Source organism: Trachinotus anak, unplaced genomic scaffold (assembly GCF_046630095.1).
Source record: "Trachinotus anak isolate AG129_WGS33_773 ecotype Australia unplaced genomic scaffold, CSIRO_AGI_Tana_v1 ptg000023l, whole genome shotgun sequence".
Classification (NCBI taxonomy): Eukaryota; Metazoa; Chordata; class Actinopteri; order Carangiformes; family Carangidae; genus Trachinotus; species Trachinotus anak.
Genome location: NW_027273874.1, coordinates 7,397,685 through 7,421,394, shown reverse-complemented (window position 1 = coordinate 7,421,394; position 23,710 = coordinate 7,397,685). Strand labels below are relative to the sequence as shown.

General features: G+C 42.8%; 1 protein-coding gene across 9 annotated transcripts in view; it reads left to right on the top strand.

Annotated features, from left to right (window-relative positions):
* The window catches only part of dysf (dysferlin, limb girdle muscular dystrophy 2B (autosomal recessive)), a 78,678-nt gene extending 55,167 nt beyond the window's left edge, over window positions 1-23,511 (top strand). For all 9 annotated transcript variants that reach the window (XM_071460067.1, XM_071460075.1, XM_071460070.1 and 6 more), the window contains 14 exons: window positions 3,574-3,702; window positions 4,365-4,520; window positions 4,691-4,782; window positions 6,879-7,049; window positions 7,177-7,319; window positions 9,430-9,569; window positions 9,671-9,759; window positions 10,261-10,356; window positions 10,446-10,587; window positions 15,732-15,831; window positions 17,589-17,761; window positions 17,882-17,991; window positions 18,068-18,215; window positions 18,335-23,511. In XM_071460067.1, the coding sequence (XP_071316168.1) occupies window positions 3,574-3,702; window positions 4,365-4,520; window positions 4,691-4,782; window positions 6,879-7,049; window positions 7,177-7,319; window positions 9,430-9,569; window positions 9,671-9,759; window positions 10,261-10,356; window positions 10,446-10,587; window positions 15,732-15,831; window positions 17,589-17,761; window positions 17,882-17,991; window positions 18,068-18,215; window positions 18,335-18,391 (1,746 nt within the window). In that variant the 3' untranslated portion in view covers window positions 18,392-23,511. The remainder of the gene's footprint in view (window positions 1-3,573; window positions 3,703-4,364; window positions 4,521-4,690; window positions 4,783-6,878; window positions 7,050-7,176; window positions 7,320-9,429; window positions 9,570-9,670; window positions 9,760-10,260; window positions 10,357-10,445; window positions 10,588-15,731; window positions 15,832-17,588; window positions 17,762-17,881; window positions 17,992-18,067; window positions 18,216-18,334) is intronic.
* The last annotated feature ends 199 nt before the right edge of the window (window positions 23,512-23,710 follow it).

Sequence of the window (23,710 nt, the reverse complement as noted above, 5' to 3'; positions counted from 1 at the left end):
GTCGTTGACCCGTGTAAGGCTCTTTCCATTTTTCTGGTGGGTGTATTTTTTTCATTCAGGAAGCCCATTAAATGGTTTCACCCTGGCTGATGGAAACACATCTAAGTTGCCTTTTAGTTTTTGCGACATTTCAAAACTTTGCTCAAAATTCACTTGACAGCTGGATGGAAACTAGCAAAATGACCAATGAGCCACTGGTTCCATTGTCGCTTTGCCTCAGTTTCACCCTCCACTCATTCATCCCCTCCACCTACTCTGTGCCAACGCCTCCCTTTTCATTTATCCCTCTCCTCGTCCTTTCCTTTGACAAACCCTTTGCTCAGATCTGCTACTGTCACAGGGAAATGAGCCACTGTTTCCAACCTTTCCAACCCCCTTTACCTTCCTCTCACCCCTTGCTGCCACCTCCTTTCTACCTCCTGTCTTCCCTCTGCCCTTTGTCAATCTTTGGGTTGCTCCTGTCAAATGAGACACAGTTTCCAGCCTCGCTCTGAACCAAGGTAAACGCTCTCCCTGAATACATTCACCTTTCATCTCAGTCTCAGCTCTGCTGATGTTGCCTTTTCTGCCACCTTTTTGTTTCTGTTTCCATCCTCTCCTGCCACCATGGAGGTCCATCAGCAAACGAGCCATGGAAATGGCTAAATACTACAACATAACCAGCACGGTTGTACCGAGCAACCGGTCATACGGTCAGGACCCTTTCACACCCCCGTTAGTGTAATTTTTCAACAAGCAGGGTAGTCCGCCATCCAGCCTAACCACACACTTCCTGGCAACTTTACTGCCATTAATAAATGTAGCGGTTCATTATTTAAAAAAAAAAACTTAAGAAAATGATGCTGAAAGTGACGCCAAGTTCTGACCAAGCATCCGTGTGTGAATGGATGTGTCTTCAAATACTCAGGTGAAACCAGGTCAGAGCACTACGTGTCCTCCGGTGTGGCTGCCAGAGGACACATCATCACCTGAAACACCATTTCCTGTTTTCTTGCTTCCACCTGCTCAGTTTCACCTAATTTCTTCCTCTCCCCTCTTAACCTTCTTTATTCTGTCCCTTTCAATATCCTCTCTCTGTCTACAGTGAAGTCAGATGCTCTCCCTGTCTTTGTCTCACCCTGTGCTCACACACTGTCACCCTTCCTCACCTGTCTTCCTCTTTTCTGCCTTTAATTTCCTCCCTCTCCCTCCTGTCTTCCTTGACAGTTGAGTTGGTTACCTTTGCTTCTGTCACACAGTTTTCCATCCTCGTTGCGACTTGGCTCACCTCCTTCCTTCCCCTTCACCTTCTCCCCACCTCTCTCCCTTGGTGATTGGGATTAGTTGTGCTCCAGTGAGCCAGTGTTTCCAGACTTTGCACCATTAGAGCTTTCTTCAAGGCTTTCACACCTCTAACCTCCTCAACCTCAGCTTCACCTTTACACAAATAGATTTTAAAGAAGTGCAGCAATCATTGGGTTGACGAAGGTGTTTTTAATGATAGTTTATTTTGAAGGGAAAGAAAAGACCTGATGAGCACAGAGAAAAGAGGGTATAAGATTTAATAAAAGGCCTTTATTTTGTCAGTAATTGACATGGTAATTGTCTTCTACTTCCATGTATCGTATACCAACCCTACAACCACTAGTGCTTTGTCTAAACCTTCTCCCCCTCTCCCTTGGTACTGGGCTTGGTGTTTGAGTATTGAAATGAACTGCCGTTCCCAGACCACTCTTTCGTTTACATCATCCCTCCTCATCACTCTCTCTTTCTCCCGTTCCTCCCCCCAAGTCCTCACCCTGCTTTTCCAACTCTTTCACCCCTCTCCGCCCAAATCTTCGACTGTATACCCGTCATTCGTCTCATCGTCCTCCTCCCTCTCTCCTCGTCTCCTGCATCGCTTTCTCCTAACTAACCTCTTTGTTCCCTTTGTTTCTCAATTAAAAAAAAAAAACATTACAGGGGAGGGAAAGCATCTCATTGCTTTCAAAACCTTTCTCCTCCCCCTTTCAACTCATTTTTAATAAACTACTTTCATGGCCAGTATCTCTGGGTTGTACTCAAAAACCACCAGTTGTACATCATGCACTGAATGACAGCTCCATTCTTTTTGAACAACGCTGCAAAATTATGTGTCGTCCAACAATGAGATTAGTGCTAAACCTACCAGCTAAGTTTGGGGAATGAAATGAAAATTCATTTTGGAAGTACCTTTATCTGCTTTCTTGCTGGGAGTCCAGTGAGAAGATTGATACCGTTGTCATGAATTCACTGCAAAGATTGGTTTAGGAGCGCTACGATGAAGTCGATGAGGAGGTATGACTTAAGCTATGGGCTAAAACTTAACCGAATTACCTGGTAGATGTTCCTGTTTGAAATGTAGCCCTGGATGTACGGACAACTATCATCATATTACTTTTATACTGAAGAAAACGTAAAAACATGAAGATTCTCAGGCAAGTTCTGGAGTTCTACATAACCTTTATTTTTTTTTATTTTATTTTTTTTTACAATAAAAGAACAATGATTTACCTGCCTGTGCATCCCTGGTTGAATACATACACTCCTGTAATATGGTGATAAAACAGCATTGATGTTATATATGCTTGAACTTTTTGTCCTTGTCCTACATTTGAACTTTTACCTTTAATATTTGCTCTTTGTATTCACCCTCTTCCTCCTCTTCGTAGCACCGTAGTTGTGTCAGTCTGATGCTGAAGTGAACCACTGTTTCCAGCTCACTCTGTACGAGTTCGCCTTTTCAGCAGCACGCTGCCTTTTCAGCAGCACAGTCAGAGCTGTCATACTGCGATGATAGGGAAAGAATGAGGGAGTGTGTGTGTGTGTGTGTGTGTGTGTGTGGTTGCATATCTAGGCTGTGTGTGTGTGTGTCTGATGTAAACAAACATCACTAATGAAAACAAATGAATCTTTTTGTGCTTTTGACACATAGACGCCCCTGCCCAGATACAGTATGTGCACATTTACACACGCTGCACACACACACACACACACACATATACAGACACACACACACACACACAAACACACACATACAAACTGTCCCGTGCCAGCCCCTGCAGCGAGTGTAATACAGTGTTGAGTAGCTTTTGGCTGCAGTTTGGATGCAATACCAGTGGAATTACATTGGCCAATCCTCAGCTATGATGCCATATAGAATAATGTGTGTGTCGCTGTGTGTGTGTGTGTTTCTGTTGTTCCCCATGTAGTTGTAAGAATAAATTATTCACCAAAAACACAGAAACGAGTTTATATGAGTTGTGTCCACTAAAATAAATCTTTTCATTCTTTCCTCTCTGTCCTCTTCTTCCTTCCTTCTCTTCCTCTTTTATGCTTCTCTTCCTTCCTTCTCTCTCATTTTCTACCTTTGCTTGTTCCTTCATCATTGTCTCATCTCTCATCCTTCGTTCCTCCCTCCCTCCTCTGTTCTGTCTTTTCCTCTTTCACCCTCTTCTTTCCTTCCACTCTCCCTCTCTTCTAACCCTTCTCCAGTCCTTTCAGTTGAGTGTCACGTGAACAATATTATCAGAACATAGTAAGATGTAATAACCTCCTCCTCCTCCTCTTCCTCAGGTGTATGACCGGGAGCTAGAGAAGGTGGAGGGCTTTGGGGGTCTCTCTGATTTCTGTCAGACGTTCAAGTTGTACAGAGGAAGGACTCAGGATGAGGGAGAGGATCCATCGGTGGTGGGAGAGTTCAAGGTAAAACTTTTCTTGCACGTTTTGTTGTGTTCTTTTCTGTTGTGGTCCCATGTAACATGAAACAAGCTTTGTGTGGTTTGACTCCATTTCATTTTGTGCCCTGCTGATGTTTTGATGATGTTGTGTCGTTCTGTTACATCTGTTTGTGTTTGGTTTTACTAAACTACGTGGGTTCCATTCTGTTATTTAACATTCTGTTATAAAATCACATCATCATAAACGTTACGTCAGGCTACAAAAGGTCAGGTCATCACAAGCGTTGCAAATAGTCACATTAAGTGACGTCACAAAACTTACCAGCACTTCATGTCACACACCAAACATCACAAAATACTGCATCATGTCCTGTCACATCACGACACCGAGTGAGCTGCACAAACTGTCATGTCACAAAACGTCACAAAACATCACAAAATGTAACAATATGTCACAAAAATGTCACGTTACAAAAACAAAATCACAAAAACGTAGTGTCACAAGATGTCAAAAAACGTCATAAAATGTCACAAAACACCACATCACAAATCACGTCACATCACGTGCGCTCCATCACGTGACGTTTGGCTCAGCTCACTTGAATTTTATTTCCTTTCATCATGTTCGTCCCTTTAATTTTGTCTTGTCCTCTTTGACCCCACAAACCCCTCCCCCTCATTAACTAGGGTATGTTTAAGATCTACCCCCTGCCAGACGACCCTGCCGTCTCCGCTCCCCCCAGACAGTTCAGGAAACTTCCTCCCAACGGCATGGAGGAGTGTTTGGTCCGGATCTACATCATCCAGGCTGAAGGACTGCAGCCCAAAGACGCCAACGGGAAGGTACGAGGGGGGAGGGACCAGAACCGTGTTTGATTTCTGATTAATGTTGTCATTGTCGACATGGACGGATAAATGGATATTACACACTATATTTGTCATAACTTTTTTAGTTTGCTGGAGAAAGAACAAATGAGTCAATGGAAAGTTTGTGTCCCACTTTGTGTTTTCAGTGTGACCCCTATGTGAAGATCACCCTGGGGAAAAAGACCATCAACGACCATGAAAACTACATCCCCTGTACACTGGACCCTGTGTTTGGAAAGTACGTAATGTCCCTTTGAGTTGTCCGTCTCTCTGTCTGCAGCTCTCTGAATCCAAATGTCCGGACTTCTCCGAACTCGCAGTCCTCGGGTGCCGAGGGCTGTTCAGATCCACAGCTCATCACGTCTGCAGACTTCCAGAGGGGGCGGTCTTCACAAGACTTTACTAGAAGATAATGCACAGTTCAAAGATGTATGAATGTGACAGTGTAAAAGGAAGGGATAATAATTTTTTAATGTATCCTTTTAATTATCATCTTACCTCTGACTGTTATTCCTGTAAAACCCTGCACTTGAATTCAAATCCATGGATACGTTTTAACTCTAAAGGCTCAGTCTGCAGGTTCGACTGGTGGACATTTGGATTCAGTCTGTCTGACTTTCTGTTTTTTCTTGTTTTTCCTAACAGAAAAAAAATATTGTTTCTGTAGGTTCAGCTCCAAGTCAAAGTGCTGTGATTTGCTGTTTTACATCTTGTATTTCTCTAAAGCTGATTTAACTATTTCTCTGAAACTCTATCATGTAGCTTTATGTAAAACTGACAAACTGTGCGGTGGTTTTCGCCTCCACATCTTTAGGATCCACCACAGAACACAGAGAATAACTTATAGCCATGCCACTCTTGTTTGTGGTAATCAGGTTAAACAAAAATGTATTGAGGACTTGGCACCGTGTACATTTCAACACAGTTTGAAAGTTTTTGAACATGTGAGGAGGTTGCGTTCAAGATAAACTTGGTGTTAAGTTGCTCTTTAAGACTTTTATCATTTCAGTCTGTTTTAGTTGTACGTAAGTCCGAGCAAATTTCCACTTAATCAGTTTACCACAGACCAGCTGACACATAATTGAATATGGGGCCTTGGAAAAAGCACCTGTTGCCAAGCTGCTTTTTTGGGTTCTTTTTCAGTTTCAACTGTGTCACATATAATTATGGTTTATGTTGGAGAGTTTGAAAAGTTAAAGCGAGGCTGCTACACCGCACCAACTCGAGAACAGTCGTCAGTCAGCTAACGTGCTAAATGATGGGTGGGTTAGCTCTGTCCAGGCCAGACAACTCAGACTGAAACCAAGGGAGATATTTTCCATCAAGATATCGCCTGGTTCACAGTTTAACTCAGAGCACAGTCCGCCACATGTTTGGATTCAGCAGGTTGAGTCAGTATCTGATCACTTTTCCTCCTCATCCTCTTCAGTGTTTCCTCCCTCTGAGACTTTTTCATGTTCACACCAGTAGGGGTCACTGCACTCACACCGATCACAGCGTGAGGACGGACACTGGACTGGCTGAACAGTCAGCTCAGTCCTGCTGAAAGCTCTTGACATCTCTCTACTCGTGGGGAAGTTTTCAAATTCAAAGTCTTCTTACTGTCTTTCTGCAGAGGATTTTATCTCATGTTGCAAACTGAAAGGACTGAGTGTGACAAAGACATGTTGTCTCATGTCCTGTCAAATTATGTCACGTCCTGTACCATCACGTCATGTCATGTACCATTACATCCCGCCTTGTCCCGTCCTGTCTCGTCCCATCAAGTCCCGTCATGTCCTGTCAAATTGATGACAAAGAATTTAACATGTTGTCCCATGTCCCATCATGTCCTGTCACATCCCGTCAGGTCCCAACAGGTCCCGTCACATCAGGCCCATCCCGTTAAGTCCTGTTCCATCATGTCCCGTCCTGTCATGTCCCATCATGTCCCGTCCTGTGAAGTCCTGTAATGTTCCTTCACGTCCGTCACATCCTCTCCTGACCCATCAGGTCCCATCAGGTCCCGTCATGTCTCGTCATGTCTCGTCACAAAATATCGTGTCGCAAGAAATGTTGAATCAAATCACGTCACCGAATGTTTCATCAAGCCAAACCACATCCTGTCATGTCCCATCACAAAACTTCCTTCCTGTCCCTTCCATCACATCACATGACGTCACACAACTGTTACAACTGTTACATCGCATCACAAAATTTCCTGTCATAAACTGTTGCATCATGTAACGACACATCAAAAAATATCACATCCCAAGAACCGTCACGTCATGGTGCAAGGCGAGGTTTTGTGACATCACTACAAAGCCTCTGAAACCTTTTTTCTTTTTCCTCCAGGATGTTTGAGCTCACCTGCTCCCTCCCTCAGGACAAGGACCTTCGGGTGATGCTGTACGACCACGACATGCTCACCAAAGACGAGAAGATTGGAGAGACGGTGATCGACCTGGAGAACCGCTTCCTGTCCAAATACGGCGCCATGTGTGGCCTTCCGCAGTCCTACTGTGTGTGAGTGGACGTGTCTTATACCTCCTGTCATTCATTCTTTGTTTACTGTCAGTGTATCCAGTTAAACCCACAGTCCACAGTCTCTACCTCACAGGCTCGCTCTCGTTCCATGTCTCTCGCCCGTTAGGTCGGGCGTGAACCAGTGGCGAGACCAGCTGACACCGAGGCAGCTGCTGTGCAGAGTGTGTGAGCGACGAAACCTGCGGAAGCCCGTCTACCAGGACGACGTAGTCCACTTCAGAGGAGACCAGTACACCGCTGCAGACCTCGGTGTGTGATCAGCGTGTGTGTGTGTGTGTGTGTGTGTGTGTGCGTGCGTCATTAAAACCACTGTGGACTGAAAACAAAAAACTGAGAGTCTGTGAAGCATCAAGTGCATGAGTACGATCACAGCAACACACACACACACACACACACACATTTTGCATCAGACCTTCCACCATTAACAGTCACTTTCATGAAAACACAAACTGCACAGATGTACATCATCCACTTATTCCAGTGTGTAGTGGTTCTTACATGTTCAGTAAATTCACAGCAAATAAATCACTCCACACTCTACTCCCACTCCACCCATATCTCACTCCTCTCTTTCTCCCTTCACTTCTTCTTTTTTTTTAGCTTTCTTCTTCCCGTGTTCTGTTTCATTTTCTTTCTCTTCACTCTCACCCTTTTCTCTCTCTTTTTTCTCTATACATTTCAACCCGGCTGCTCTTCTCCTCCCTTCACTCCTCATCTCCTGCCTTCCATCCTTCCTTTCCTCCATCTCTTCCTCTGCTTCTGAGACTGCAGAACATGAGAGGGGGGGTGGGGGGAGGATGGAGGGGGGGTGGGGGGGTGGGGGGGTTAAAGCACAGGACCACCTGAAGAGCTGAGCCACGAGATAAATATTCAAGATTAATTTTCACACACACACACACACACACACTGAACCCTCACATATGTTCCATAACTGGTGCGATGCAAGGTCACGGTTGTCGTTTTGGTGATTTATGGTACAACTGTGAGTGTGTGTGTGTGTGTGTGTGTGTGTGCGTGCATGTTTTTGCGCAGACTAGCCAATGTCAACATCGTGGTCGTCTCTCGGTTAGCAAGAAGCGCCGTCGCGTTCTCTTTCCACAGTTGCCGTGGTTACCGTGCGTCAGCCTGCTGTCTGTCAAAGGTGGTTGCTAATTGGCCGAGAGGCTGCGCTCCTCTTCCTCTCCTCCCTGTGATTTTCCTCCTCTATCTCTCCATCCCTAAACCTTTTTCTTCACCCCTCCACCTTCCTTCCTTTGACTCACCTTTCCTCCAACTTTTCCTTTTCCACTTTTCTTCACCTCTACCTTTCCTCTCATCTCTTGTCTCTCATCATTTCTGCTCTGCATTTTTATCACTCTCCTCTCCTCATCTTTTACTCTTTTTCTTTTCTCCTTGTCTTCTCTCTCCTCCTCTGTATCTCTCTATCACTTTTTTAATTTCTCACTTTTGTATTCTCTCCTTCTCTCTTCTTTCCATCCATCTGTCACTCACTATCTATTTTCTCCACCACTTTTCCTCCTCTTTCCTTTTCTTTCCTCTCAATGCCTTGTCTCCTCTCCTTGTTTCTTCTCTCTCCTCTTTACTTTTCATCCTCTCTTTTTTCTCCTCTCATGCCATTTTATCTCTTCATATTGCTAGCTCCTCTCCTCTCCCTTCCTCTCCTCTCTCCACTCCTCTCATCTCTCCCCTCCCCTCCCTTCCTCTCCCCTCCCCTCCTCTTCTCTCCTCTCCTCTCCTCTCTCCTCTCCCCTCGCCTCCCCTCCTCTCCTCTCCCTTCCTCTCATCTCTCCCCTCCCCTCCCCTCCCTTCCTCTCCCCTCTCCTCTCTTCTCCTCTCTCCCCTCCTCTCCCTTCCTCTTTTCCCTCCCCTCCCCTTCTCTTCTCTCCCCTCCTCTTCTCTCCCCTCGCCTCCCCTCCTCTCCTCCCCTCCTCTCCCCTCCTCCTCTCCCTTCCTCTCCTTTCCCCTCCCCTCCTCTCCTCTCCTCTCCTCTCCTTTCCCCTCCCCTCCTCTCCCCTCCTCTCCTCTCCTCTCCCCTCCTCTCTCGTCACAGTCGAGGTGACTCGAAGTTTACAGTCATAAACTTTTGACATTAGCTTGATATTTTCATGTTGCTTGGAAGCAGCACAGATTTTCCTCATCCCTCTGTGATGTGACCAATGGGCAGCTTAGTGTGTGTTACTGTGTGAGTGTGTGTTTGTGTATTTGAATAATGTATAATTCCTCTGTGAACCACTCCCCTCCCAGTCCACCCAGTATTCTGTATTTCCATTCTGCACTTTGGGAGCTTAAACAGTCATTTAGTCAAGAGAGCTATGACCTACACTTAAACCTCAATGCGTGTGTGTGTGTGTGTTTTCAGAGGACAAACACGAGTCCAAACGTCACCTCGGTCCAATTAAAGAGCGACTGTCCCTCCACATCTTGAGGAAAATGGGACTGGTACCCGAGCACGTGGAGACCAGGCCGCTGTACAGCCCGCTGCAGCCTGACATAGAGCAGGTAACCATCACTCTTCATGATCATGTGACTGTTTCTTTATCCACCTCAGGTTTTTAGATTTTTTTCCCACCTTTTGATTGGTTGTTGGACTCGTCCATCAGGGGCGTCTGATGATGTGGGTGGACCTGTTCCCCAAGTCCCTGGGACCACCGGGACCCCCGTTTAACGTCACACCACGCAAGGCGAAGAAGTAGGAACATAAACACACACAAACATCAAACACGTGTCTGTCTGAAAATCTGGGTTTTACAGGGAATCAATCAATCAATCAATTGGTCAATCAGTATGTCAGTCAATTAACCAATCAGTAAGTAAATGATTGATCAATAGATATGTAAATCAATGAGTCTGCCAATAGGTCAGTCAATTAATAATAATAAATGAGGCAGCTGATCAGTCAATCAATCAATATATGTCAGTTATTTGTGTGTCAATCAGTTAATCAATCAATCAATCAATCAATCAAGATGTCTATCAGTAAGTCCTTCATGAATGAATCAATCAATCAGTATTCCATTTCATCAATCAATCAATCAACTGACCAGTGATCAATCAAGCTGTAACCACTTCGTTAATTAATCTTTTACTCAGTCTTACAATCAATTGATCAGTATCAGTAGTTCAGTAACCAGTGATCAATACACCAATAAATCCATCAACAGTTGAGGTAATCAGATCTGTTCTTGCTCAGGTTTTTCCTGCGTTGCATCATCTGGAACACCAGTGATGTCATCCTGGATGATGTCAGCCTCAGCGGGGAGAAGATGAGCGACATATACGTCAAAGGGTACGACCACGACCTCCGACCTCTCGGATATCCAAAAAACAAATACAAGTAACACGAGCATCAACTCGTCTCCGTCCTCTCTTCCTCAGCTGGCTCGACGGCCACGAACACAACAAACAGAAGACCGATGTCCACTACCGCTCTCTGGGCGGTGAGGGGAACTTCAACTACAGATTCCTGTTTCCCTTCCACTACTTACCCGCAGAGCAGCTGTGTGTCGTCGACAAGAAGGTAGGAACAAGGGAACAGCGCATCTCGTCACTTTTCGACGGCGACTCACTGTAGCCTCCAATCTGCCCTGAAGACATAGCGCTGTTCAGAGGGTGTATTATAACCACTTGTGTTAAAAAGACAACGACGGCTGAAGCTCTTATCAAGCAACAGTCACCACCACCCACTTCCACATTTGGTGGCAGAGAAAACGTACAAATAGCCCCTTCAAGAACCCGATATTGACGCCATATATGGCACATCTCATAAGCTCCGCAAAGTTTAAGACAAAAGAAGAAAAAAAATGTGTATGAAGTGAAAAATGCATGGATTTGTCAGCACTATACACCTTTGTAAAATATAAAAATGTGTGTTGGTGAGCTGTCTGTAAAGGATTATGGCTTTAGTTAAGTACCAGTCAGAAAGTTTTATGGGATTTCTTGAATATAGCAAAAAATAAGGAAGAATTTCCAGTTTCTCACTTGTACAGACAATCAAATGGAAATCTTCATGGATCCAGCAAGTTTTACTGGATCTGAAATGCAGTCCTAACCGTCTGACCAAAGTCTGTCAGTTTAAATCAAAGCTAAGGCTTTTCTTTTTTTTTTTTTTTTTATACCACAATGAACAGACCTTACATTTGTCTCGTTCTGCAGAGTCATGTTTATGTTAGCTTCACGGTCCATGGTCAACTTCATATGATGTGACAGGATCAGACTGTGTTTAGGAAAAGTGGTTAAATCGTAATAGCAAATGTATTTCATGCTGCACCAGTCTGATCAATAAGAAATCAAATCATAGTGTCCACATGGACCAAAAAGCTGTGGCAAAGCCATCAGAGCCAACGCAGGACTGGGTCCCCTGACTGATCTACAGTGATCCACAATCAACAGAATGAATTCACTAGCAACAGGAGTGAGTCAGATGTTGTTGGATCTCTGAGACTCAACAGAAACTAGTGAAGAGCTAAAACAACATCACACTGAAAAGTGGAATAACAACACGGCTGTCGCTTGCTTTTCTTGGCCCGGGAGCGAGCCTCTTTAGCCATTCCCAACCGACATGTTTTACGATGGCGTTCGCTCGCTTGTAGCAGCATCCTCAATCAATGAGCCGCTGAAATGACAAGAGGGAGTTTTAAATAATTTTTTTTTTTTAAATCTCTGCTGGGTGGAGACCTTTTACTCCAAAACACAGCTGGAGCCAGAAACGGAGTTTATGAAGCCTGAAGCCTCAGCGGCTGGTGATATAATCACTGAGTCACAGAGACCTGATCAACAACACTATCGACACTCAGCTGTATCATCATCTGACTGCGACAAGTCACACTTTCTCAGAAAACTATCAGAGTGTTTTTCTCAGTATTCTGAGAAAATTCCTCTGAATTCTGCCTTTAACGGAATTTGTACCCTCAAGACTATAACTAACATTAAATTTCACTATTGATTCACCTGCCATTTATTTTTCTGGTGAATCAGTTAATTGTTTATTCTTAAAAAACAGTAAAAATATGCCATTCACAAGGTCCTCGGGCTCAGTGATGTCTTCATTTTGCTTGTGTTATCCGACCTTCAGTCCACAACCCAAAGACTTTCAATTTACTGCCACATATGACAATCAAAAGCAGCAAATCCTCTCATTTCAGAAGCTGAAAACAGAGAATATTTGGCATTTTTGCTTAATTGAAACAATTATCTGATTATCAAAATAGTTGCCCATTCATTTTCTGTCGATCCACTCATCAAATAATGGATTAATCTTTGCAGCTCTGGTCTCAAAACTAGATATATTGATTATAGCAGCTTTAAAGTCCAATAAACAGGTATTAATCCATCTGCAAAATAAAAGTCCTTACTTATCAAAAGGGAAGACATAAAAGCAAAATCACAAAACAAACAAATAAGTAATAAAAAAAAGTTACTTTATTAGACGCCCGTCAAGCAAAATCTCCAAATAATTTCAGGGGGGAAAAAAGTAAGAGAAAAAAAATGAGCCTCAGATAATTGTATCATCTACTAAGTATTATTTCTTGTTAAAAGGTGCATGTTTATTGTTTTCAGCAGGATGTAATTTAGCGTCGTAATGTGACCTCACATTTATGCCAGCAGAGCTGATCTGATTCGAGAGAGAAAGATAGATGGAGGAAACGAGGGAGAAGACCGAACAAGATTCTGTACTTAGCAGTCTGGCAACAAAAAGGAAGTTGATTGATGCTGTTAAATATTGCAGAGAGCGCTTACACACACACACACACACACACACACACACACTAAAACACACACTGGTGTACTGCGTCCCACCCCTGCTTGTGAAGGCTGTGGAGTGATAACTTAATGTACTTGGACTGAGTTTGTGGATAAAGTGAGCCAAGCGATGCACACACACACACACACACACACACACACACTGAGACAGACATGCTTTAGCAGCCTCACACACACACGCAGGGTGTAGTGTGTTTACGCTCAGTGTTTGAGTGTGTTGTTATGACGTGTGAGAGCATGATGTCGATTTAGACTCGGATTTGGAGAGTCAGTGTGAAGTCATTACACGCAGGACTCCATTTGTCATTTTAACACAGAGCAGGTACTTTGTGTATATTTGCAAAAAATCTGGTGCATTGTTCAGAAAAGCACAACTGTGTTTGCATTTTCTCTCAGTCATTAGTGAGAAAAATTGCATTACATTACATAGCACAGTCAAAGTCAAGGAGAAGATCAGGAATAAACTGAGTCCTCGACTTCAAGAAAGAAGATAGAAAGAACGTACAGTTTAAGAGCTCAGTGTGTTTTTATGCCACAACGTAAAAACATAAACAGCAATACAGCAGAGATAGTAATGGGTCATTTATGCAGAAATCAGTACCTTAAATAGTGTAAAATGAAAATGTAACGCATCACTTTACTGTTAGTTGGAGAGAAATGTGGCATTAGTGGACTTTGATTATGCACCAGTCAGTTTTGAGTAATTAGAGACATAACGAGGAAAAGCGACACCAGTGTTCGTCCTCGCCGTCGGTCGCTTTCTTTTCTAGACTGTGATTCTTCCTCTTTTACATCAGAAACTTTTCCTCAACGCTTCCCGCCATAACCCTAGCTACTGTAGCCTACTCCATCTCCATCGCTACAGTTACTCCGCCTCTTCAGCTCTGGCAAACCAGTCCTTGCTGGTTGATGTAAAACTCATCGGTACCAGTGATCCAATGCAGACACCAGATTTAAAACTTCAGACGACTTCTTCTCTGGCTCTGAATAATCAGCTCTGTGTGGACTCGTCTGGCAAAAGGCTTGAATTTAACAGACGTTCATTTGTATGTAAAAATCCCAAACTGCAGCTTTAAACGCGGACAGAAGCGACTGTGGAAAGAAAGAAAAATTGCATTAAAGTTTTGCCAAAAGTCTCTCTCTTTACTCTCTCTCTCTCTCTCTCTCTCTCTTTTTCGCTCTCTCCACTTTGCTATAAATCGATCATCATCTGTCCTGGTTCATAGAAAGATCCACAAAATTGAGAGGAGGGAGCTCAGACAGCCACTTTGTGTGAGGTTGCTAAATGGAAAATCTCCTCACCGAGTATTTTAGGGAAACATTACAGTATTGACATTTGCTGCGAATCGCCGCGGGACCTATTTTATTTCAGGTGTGAAAAGCCATATTTTTTATCGACACAGCAGCGGCCAAAGGGTGTCACACATAGATAAAAAGGACGAGTGAGGGAATGGAAAGAGAGAGAGAGAGAGGAAACTCGGTGCACACCAGCTGCACGGTGAAGCCCATTAGCACCGAGGTGAGACAGGCTCAGATACCGTCTGGCAGTTTAGTGTCAATTCATCAGACACGATAACAGGTATAATACACACACACATCCACATGGTTACACCTGTACGGATGTGTGTGTTCACATAGAAGGTGTCCACACACACACACACACACACACACACACACAGAGCTCCGGTGGTGATGCAGTGAGAGTTGTGTTGACAGAGTGCTGCTCCAACCTGAGAGGAGCCTCCCGACGTGTTTCCTCTCATCAGACACCGTTTCACTCAATTCAGAAAGGAGCAGAGGATCATTTATTACAGTCGCAGCAGCTGCGCTTAAAGACGTTTCAGAAACTGGTCACGGTGAGGTTTTTATCTGAGAATGAGGGAAAGGAAAAGTTCACTCACTGTGGACGACAAGAAAAGAAAAAAAAAGAAATGAACTCACATTAAAGGTCCTATATTCTACACTTTTCCATTATTTATTTATGATTTCAATGAAGTGTTGATCTCCATAAGAAGATATATTTGTGGTTTTAAGAACCAAAAACCATCTCAGTGTAGTTTTACATCAACAACAGGTCAGTCAGCCAATCAGAGGAGAGGCTGTGAGCCTCTTCTCTGATTGCCTGACTATTTTCTGAGTAATCCAATACAAATATAGCAGATTTCAGGTAAACACGCAGAGAAACCAAATCCTGCAAGGTTGGATGGTGGGTACAGGTGGGCGGGGCTTGGACACTGCTTTGTTGTGACATCACAAATTTCCAGAAGTCCTGACGGCTGGTTTTAAGGCTCAGTGTCTGAATACAGGCTGTTTGCATTTCTCTGTGGACTGAGGCTTTGATACTTTCACAGTATTAATATAGAACCTAGACCTGCTTTAGAATCACAAACACATGGACATCTACCTTTAGACTGGATGGGACTTTAAGTTAAGGGTTTGTGCTCTGGTCAGGGTTAAACTTGACAAACAGAAACAGAAACAGACTCAAGTAAACCTGAGGTCACAGTAAACCTGTTGTACTGAGTTTTGAATTCTATAACATACTATTCTTTTTCCTTGCATGTTTTTGTTTGTACGGTGACGTAACTGGAGACAATAAAATCGATCCATCTGTCTTTCTAACTGAAGGTGAACTTCACAGTTTGATCCTAATTATTAATTCTTGTCCATCAATTGTTTCCAACTTTTTTCTTTTCAACCATGAAACTTATGTCCTGCTTATTTTATAAACACACCTTCTGTAATCCAACTGTTTAAAGTCTTCTCCTTCAGTTCTTCACATCCGCAGACTAAAAAAACATGTTATTTTAAACACATGCATTTGTAAATTGTTGAGGGAATTACAAGATCACAGAGACAGAGAACTTAATGCAGACTTTTCTCACTCATGTATATCTACAGGAACATTTCTGGAGTCTGGATAAAGCTGAGACTAAACTGCCGCCTAAACTCACCATCCAGATCTGGGACAACGACAAGTTCTCCTTCGATGACTACCTCGGTAAAAACCTGCTGCTCTGAGATGAGAGTGTGTTTTGTGTGTGTGTGTTACCTTATTATTTTCTGTTGATCTTCACAAGGTTTTCCATGTTTCAGCCTCTTCATGTTTAGACCTTTTAACCAAGCAGAGAAAGAATCATCACGTTGCCGCTGCACCTTCACACTAATACACTTTATTTTACCTCATCTTTAGTGACATTTTTCTGATTGGGTTTTGGAGATTTTATAACCTGGATAATCATGATATGAACAAAATCGGGTGTGTTTTTACAGATTTAAGCAGGAGTTTCCGTGTTATGTCTCTTTCTAAAACTGAATTTATTATGTTGTTTTGTCATTGAATTCAGCACAATTGCAGCGTGTCAGGTGAATCTGTCTCCTGCACACACAAGCCGTCTGGTCAACATTCACACAGTGTTTCTTTAACTTCTGACTGAGGTTTACATGTTAAATCCACCCAGGGAACCACATGTGCGATGTAACTACTGTGATAACATTTATCTTTAGAATTAACACTCTTCCATTTCCGCTGTCTCGGCACATTTCACAGAGAGGAAGGGCTGATTTTTATTTTTCTTCTCGAGACTCAAGCTGTCAAAATTCTGCCTTTCATTCACCCCTGACGCTACCCCAGCCCGTCCCCTGAAATAACTCAAAGCCATGCCTCCTCCTGCCACACAAGGGAGGATGATGGTCTGTAGACCGAGCGTCCGACTGCGGTGTGAGGAGGAGGAGGAGGAAGATGAGGAATCCAGATTCTGATCTGTCCCTGTCCATCAGCGTCTCCTGCACAAGTTCGTGCACCTCGTCCAGTCCGCGGGCTTGTCGCCACCTCAAAGCATTTTTTCCGCGCCTGTCTGTCTTCGTCTCATCAGCTCGGACCGCGGGCTGTTAATCTTCCTGCGCGGTGGGATGGTCAGACACAATCACCCTGTCAGCCTGCAGCGAGCCCTGGAAAAACATTTCCAGTGGACGTCCAGTCTCTCTACAGCCGTTCATCAACCCACCATCCCTCCAAGCTGAACGTCAAAAATGATCAAAACTTTACTAACCACCCCATCACCACAGGATCCTCCATAACTCAGGCTGAACTCACGCAGTAATTCGCCATTAAGAAAAAACTGACGCTGCTGGTTTTTACTGACCTGAGCCCCGTTTCCCAAAAGCATCACAACTGAAGACACAATTTGTAGAGAGCAGGAGAAATTGAAAACAACATGTTTTATTGATGTTGTTTTCATCCAGTAATTAAGTGACATTTTATATGAAATGAGTGATGACGTTTAAACAAGAAACCCTTTAATTAATATTTAATTTTTCACTCATCAAAGTCACAATTTTGGATATTTTATAATCATCAGTGTCATTTCAGACAGTATTAATTCATTAAAAGAAGTAGAGAGTCATATGTTGTATGTAACACCACAGAAACTAAAGGCCTCATTAACTGTGTCCTCGATCTCCTGCTAACCTCAACCATCCCATAGTTTCCATCAGGACATTGTAGAAAGCAGAAATGTTGAAGTATATTCAATGAACGAATTTAAGTCTTTGCAGAATTGTTTCTATGGCAACAGGGTTGAACTACAGTGGTTGTTCCCAAACTTTCTGATTTAAACAATATCAGATTTAGACAGTTTTTACCTGCATCAAAAGATATTTTAAAGTTCATCCATGTCTGATAACCTCCTGGTTGCCATGATTAATGTTCCCCCCGTGGTCCAGCTCTATGTGAACACACTCTGAATGCCTCCCCAGGTCACCTGGTGATGGACCTGAACCACATGCTGCGTCCGGCCAAGTCTCCACAGAAATGTAACCTGGAGCTGCTGAAGCAGCCGGAGGACAAGCTGGTGTCTCTGTTCGAGCAGAAGACCGTCAAAGGGTGGTGGCCCTGCACCTGCGAGCAAAACGGAGAGAAGATCATCGCTGTGAGGACACAAACACACAAAAACAAACCCCCCCTCACCAGCAAACACACACACACACTCAGGGACGCACAACAAACATAAAGGACGATGACACCGCGCTGCATGTGGCCTGTGTTTCAGGGGAAGGTGGAGATGTCGCTGGAGATCGTGACGGAGCAGGAGCAAGAGGAGAGGCCAGCCGGCCACGGCAGAGATGAGCCCAACATGAACCCTCACCTGGAGGAACCTCAGTGAGTCACACACACACACACACACACACTGTCGCTGTCAACATGATCTCTAAACCTCACTCTACTCTCCTCCCAGGCGTCCAGAGACCTCCTTCCTCTGGTTCTCCTCCCCCTACAAGACCCTCAAGTTCATCCTGTGGAGGCGCTTCAAGTGGTTCATCATACTCTTCATCATCCTCTTCTTCATCCTCCTCTTCCTCGGCGTCTTCCTCTACTCCTTCCCGGCAAGTTTGAGATGGAGGACGGAGATAAAAATATTAAAAAATACAATAAATAAAGAAAAAAAAAAAGACTGAAATAGAAAATTAAACAACTTCCTGCATCTTTTTCCTTAAACCCACAGAACTACGCTGCCATGAAGATGGTGGGACCTTTCGGACCAGCCAAGGCAGCGAAGTGATGATGGAGGAGATGAAAGAAAAGTGAAGAACAAATTCACGTCTCTGAATCTTCCTTCTTTTCCTTCCTGAGTCTGTTCAGAGCAGATGAGACGAGGATCCAGCTCCAGACGCTTTGTACAGACCTGATTAGCAATAGTGTGGTTCACAATGTGTGTGTGTGCGTGTGTGTCCATTCGTGCCTTTACTGTCAGGTGTGCGCTTCACTGTGTCTCTTTCATCTCGCTCCGTCTCGTTTACGCTCACGCCGACAGGAAGGAGAATAAAAGCCGAACGTCGCCATAGCAACAGAAACTGAAGCTGCAACTGAACGGCTTCAAAATGTCAAAACTTTACCACTCGATAGAAAATTCCATAGCTTACTCTCTTTCGATCATCATTTTCTCAGCCTCCACATCCTGCTTCTCTCTTCTTTTCCTCCTCCTCGTCCTCCTCCTCTTCCTCCTCCTCTCCTTCAGTCTTTCAGCTCTCAGGGTTCAGCAGGTTAAATCGTGGATTTGTTCCTGCTGATCTCGGGGTTTGAGCTTTATTAGCACAGAGTTTGTTTTCAGATAGATGGATGTGGGCAGATAAGGATGCACACACACACACACGCACACACACACACACACACGCACACACACACACTGTGCAGAAGAAACTGAACAAAGACTGGAGTCATGCTGTTTAGTCTATTGATGTAACCTGTCTTCTTCTGTCCTGTGTGTGTTTTGTGTGTGTGTGTGCAGACATTCATAAGTGTGTGTTTAGGTCAGGACAGGGTTATAGGGAACACATACACACGCACACAAACACACACACACACAAAGACACACATATAGTGCTGAGCAGGAAGGGTTAGAGGAGAGGGACTAATCCACCCAGATTCTATGGGATTTCCTGAAGTACATTTGTAAGTTTTCGTGTGTGTGTGTGTGTGTGTGTGTGAAGGTCTTTTGATCCTTAAATATCCCAAACCAGTTGATAAAATAAAATATAATTAAGACATGAAGAAGAGAAATATTTAAATCCATCCCTCTCTTTTATTTCATTTTCTGTCTCTCCTCCGTGGTTTCTCCTAAAGTCAGATTTTATTTTTTCTCCGTCGGTTTGCTGTGGCCCTGACCAGAGTGGAAAAATTGACATAGACCCGTTTGGTTCGCTTCAGGTTCACACCGGCCAATTACGAGCCAACCAGGCCCTGTAAACAAAAGTCACATGGACCCACAAGCAGCTCATTTATTGGACGGAGCTTCTTTAACCTGTCGTCCTGCCAGGTCAGGGAGGGTTTAGCGGCTGAATACCTCTGCTAATTTAGCTTCTCTGGAGATTTAAAATCTGTTAACAACACATGAAAGAACGTCTGAATCTGAGCCTCGGTCCAGATTAACTGCGTCCAAACACGAGGAACTTAACTCGCTCTCAGATGTCAACATTTGTCTCCTCGCACCCACAAACTGTTGCATTTTGTTCCTTTCCTGCAGAGTTTAGACGTTTAGCCTCGTTGGTTTTAGAAACCACTGTGCATTTAGCTTTGAGGAGCTCAGAGACCTGTCAGAGGTTCAAATGACCTGTTCTCACCTCTAACAAAACCTCAGTGAAAAGACAGAACGTCTCTGAAGATGAGGATCAGAAGAACAAAACTTGCATAGGTGCATCTGATTCATTTTTCTGAACACTAAAGATTTGTCACTTTAACAAATAGTTGAGTCAAGTGCTTATTTTTCAGGGAATGTAGAGCATCACTGACTTTTCCTCATTTTCTATGCACCATTTGGCGTCCCTGTTTGAATGTAAACAAATCCTACCACTGAGAGGGATGCAAAGAATTAATTAAGGTTCACGGCTGAGGATGAGCCGCCGCCATTCTAGTGTGATAGCTTTACCTGCCCCGTCCATGTCAGTTTGTATTTCTGAGCATTTTTTTGTGTCTGTAGTTCGTGATACAGAAAGAAAGAATGAGACAGGGAGAGTCACAGCTTGTGAAACCTCTGCTCTGGCCCCCTCCTGCTCTTTATGTGTTTTAATGCAGCCAGATTCACATTAGACAGATTATTATTTGATCATAGTTCAGAGACACTACCTTTCAACCAGGCAGTCACCCCCAAGCTGCCTTTACGCTGCAGATCAAACCACTATTTACGATCACAACGTTGATGAATGAAAGAACAAAATAATTACACTTACTGACAGTTAAACTGAGTGAGGATGAGAAATTTAGAGGCGACAAAGCATCCGTCACTAATAAATGTATTTATGCAACTGAGCTGCAGAGCAGTTAGAACAAGACTCAGCCGGACTCTGTGGATTAGATTTTTAAAGGTCCCATATTTTACACTTTTTCCTGTGTTGATCTCCATCAGAAGATATATTTGTGGTTTTAAGAACCAAAAACAATCTCAATGTAGTTTTACATCTCCTCTCTCAGGCTTCTCTCTGGAGCACTAGTAACAACAGGTCAGTCAGCCAATCAGAAGAGAGGATCTGAGACTCTCTTCTGATTTTCTGACTGTTTTCTGAGTGATCTAATAAAAATATAGCAGATTTCAGGTAAACACGCAGAGAAACCAAATCCTGCAAGGTTGGATGTTGGTTCCAGGTGGGAGGGGCTTAGGGTGTGGCTGAGAGCAGTGACTGCTTTGTTGTGACATCACAAAGTTCCAGAAGTCCTGATGGCTTGTTTTAAGGCTCAGTTTCTGAATACAGGCTGTGTGCATTTCTCTGTGGACTGAGGCTTTGATACTTTCACAGTATTAATATAGAACCTAGACCTGCTTTATAATCACAAACACATGGAAATCTCACTTTAAATATTATGGGACCTTTAAATACACCAAAGTCCAGTAGCTTTAAAACACTAAAAAATTCTGTTTCCAAAATTCAATAGCTTCTGTTAGGACTTATCAGCCATATCAGTATGATTGGTATTGGTGCTTTAAGTATTCAGCTGTTTTGAGTGGTATGATTGGGTTGGGTTTTCCTGTTTGGCATCTTGTGGTTCAGGTTACCTCTCCACTTAAAAAGAAGTGGACTGAGGTTCTTCTTGCTGTTTACATTTAAAGAAATGATCTTGAAGCTTAGAAGAATGAATGTCGCCATGTTTTTGTCCAGTGCCTGCTGAAAAGGTGTGTTCAGATACAAGAAAAACATAAATAGGTGACAAATAAACTTGAAAATGACTCATCTCGGTTGAAGAATTTGAGTAAAAGTCAATTTGGACTTGGATTCACACCAACATTCATAAAGCTACAGGGATAAACTAATAGTCCTGGTGATTTCACCCAATGATATGACATCTTTTATCTAATAATGACTATAAAAAGAGAGCAAACACGGTTAAAATGTTTAATAGTAAATAGGCAAGGCTCATGTGGCTCATGATAATTGATAATGGTCTTGTCTTCAGATAGATTTTGTAAATATATAAAAGAAAATGTGCAAATGACAAAAAAGTGACGATTCCCACTGCATCATGTCTGAATGCACCAGATAACTGTTAGGAAGTGAAGACGAATTTATCTAGATTTACATCAGGATGTTTGCCTGAACAGATTAATTTTATTGACTTTTTTTAAGTGTAGTACATTTAATTTTTGTGTTAGTATCTTGAAATAGCTTTATATATATTTGAAAGAGCTTTAAACATCCTGCTGATGTAAAGGAAAACTTTTATTCAGACAATCCTGCTGTCAGTTGTCGTTTTCAGTGAAAAGTGCCGTTGATTGTTTTGGTTGTATCTTCCACCGAAGCCTCAAGATGCCTTCATGCTGCACATTTAACTCAAATTAGACTGTTTCATTTCAGAAAATGCAACGTGCCTTTAGCCTTTAGCCTTTAGCCTTTAGCTTTGCTGTCTCAGTGTACAGTAACACTAAGTCATGCCTCAGCATGAATTAAAACTATACAGAAACAACCAAAATGCTGCTTTTGAAAAATTAGCTGTTGTTCCAGTTGCCTTTACAGAGCTTTTTTTTTTTTTTTCCTGGGAAAAGTGACGGCAAATATTATTTTACATTTTAAAAAACATTCACCACTTAATTAAATGAGGCAAAGAGAAAAACTGTGTCTCCATTCATTTCCAATGAGCTGACACTAGCCACACCCCTAATCAGTGATGTCATATGACATTTTCCTTTAGCTGTTGAAGGCAAAATACCTGCAGTGACATCACTGATCAGGCCGTGGCCGGAAGTGAAACACGCTCAACAGTTTTACCTGTTGCAGGTGAAAAAAATTGAATCACTCTTTAAAGGAATAGTTTGACATTTTGGAAAATACATGTATTTATTGTCTATCAGAGTTAAAATGAAAAGATTGATACTATTATCAATTGCTAGATAAAACAGATTTTCATTTTCAGTTGCTTAGTTGTTTTGCATTTGCCAAGTAAAATAAATTTTGTAATCAGGAAATATGTTTAGTTTAACAATTTAGCCTTTTATTTGCACTTTACACAAATGAATATTCAAAGAAACAGAATGCAGAAGAAAATTGAGCTCCCAGAATAAATTTCAGTATAATCAGTATTTATCTGAGTCATCAGGAATCACATCAAATCAAACCAAACAAGATGTAACAAGTTCATTAGTGAGTTTTACAGATGCTGCTGGGCAGATTTTGTTAAATTCACTCGCAATAGATATATTTCCCCAAATGCTGAACTATTCTTTACTCGTCCCTCACACTTAAAAATATATTTTCTGTATGAAGAAATGCATGTTTGCTCATCTGTAAGTCTGATTTTGTTGACAAGCACTGAATTGTTAAAGCAGAAACATGTTAATCTTTCCGAAGGCTTGACTCTGGATGTGCACTGCTCTGAGCTTCAGTTTCCAACACGAGCTTCCCTCTGCTGTCGACTCTAATAAACTCCTGATGCCATAAAACTGTGCTGAACAACAACATGTAGGGGAGTCTGTCTTGGTTTTGAATCTAATATGTGTTTTTACGTGAACGGCACCGTGACAGATTCTTTTAGTGTTATTGTAACCGGTGGTTGGTTATGACTGACACATGTTAATGTTTCTGGGAGACACAGACTGAATGTATTCCAAACGTGACGTGTATTTGACTTCATATCTACAAAGAGCAATACTGTGTGCACTGCATTATGTCAGTATTATCAATAAATCTGCATTTCTGATCAGTGTGTCTCTTTCTTTACATAATAAGTCGAATTACAAGTCTTGTTCGTTCTCTTTCCGAGGATACACTCAACTCACTGTTGACATGTCAGTTACATGATTATACACACTCCCCAGCCAATCAGAGTCACGTACCCCTCACAGCAACTGGACACCACTAAGCTAAACCATTATGGTTAGCAGTAAATCATTTTCTTC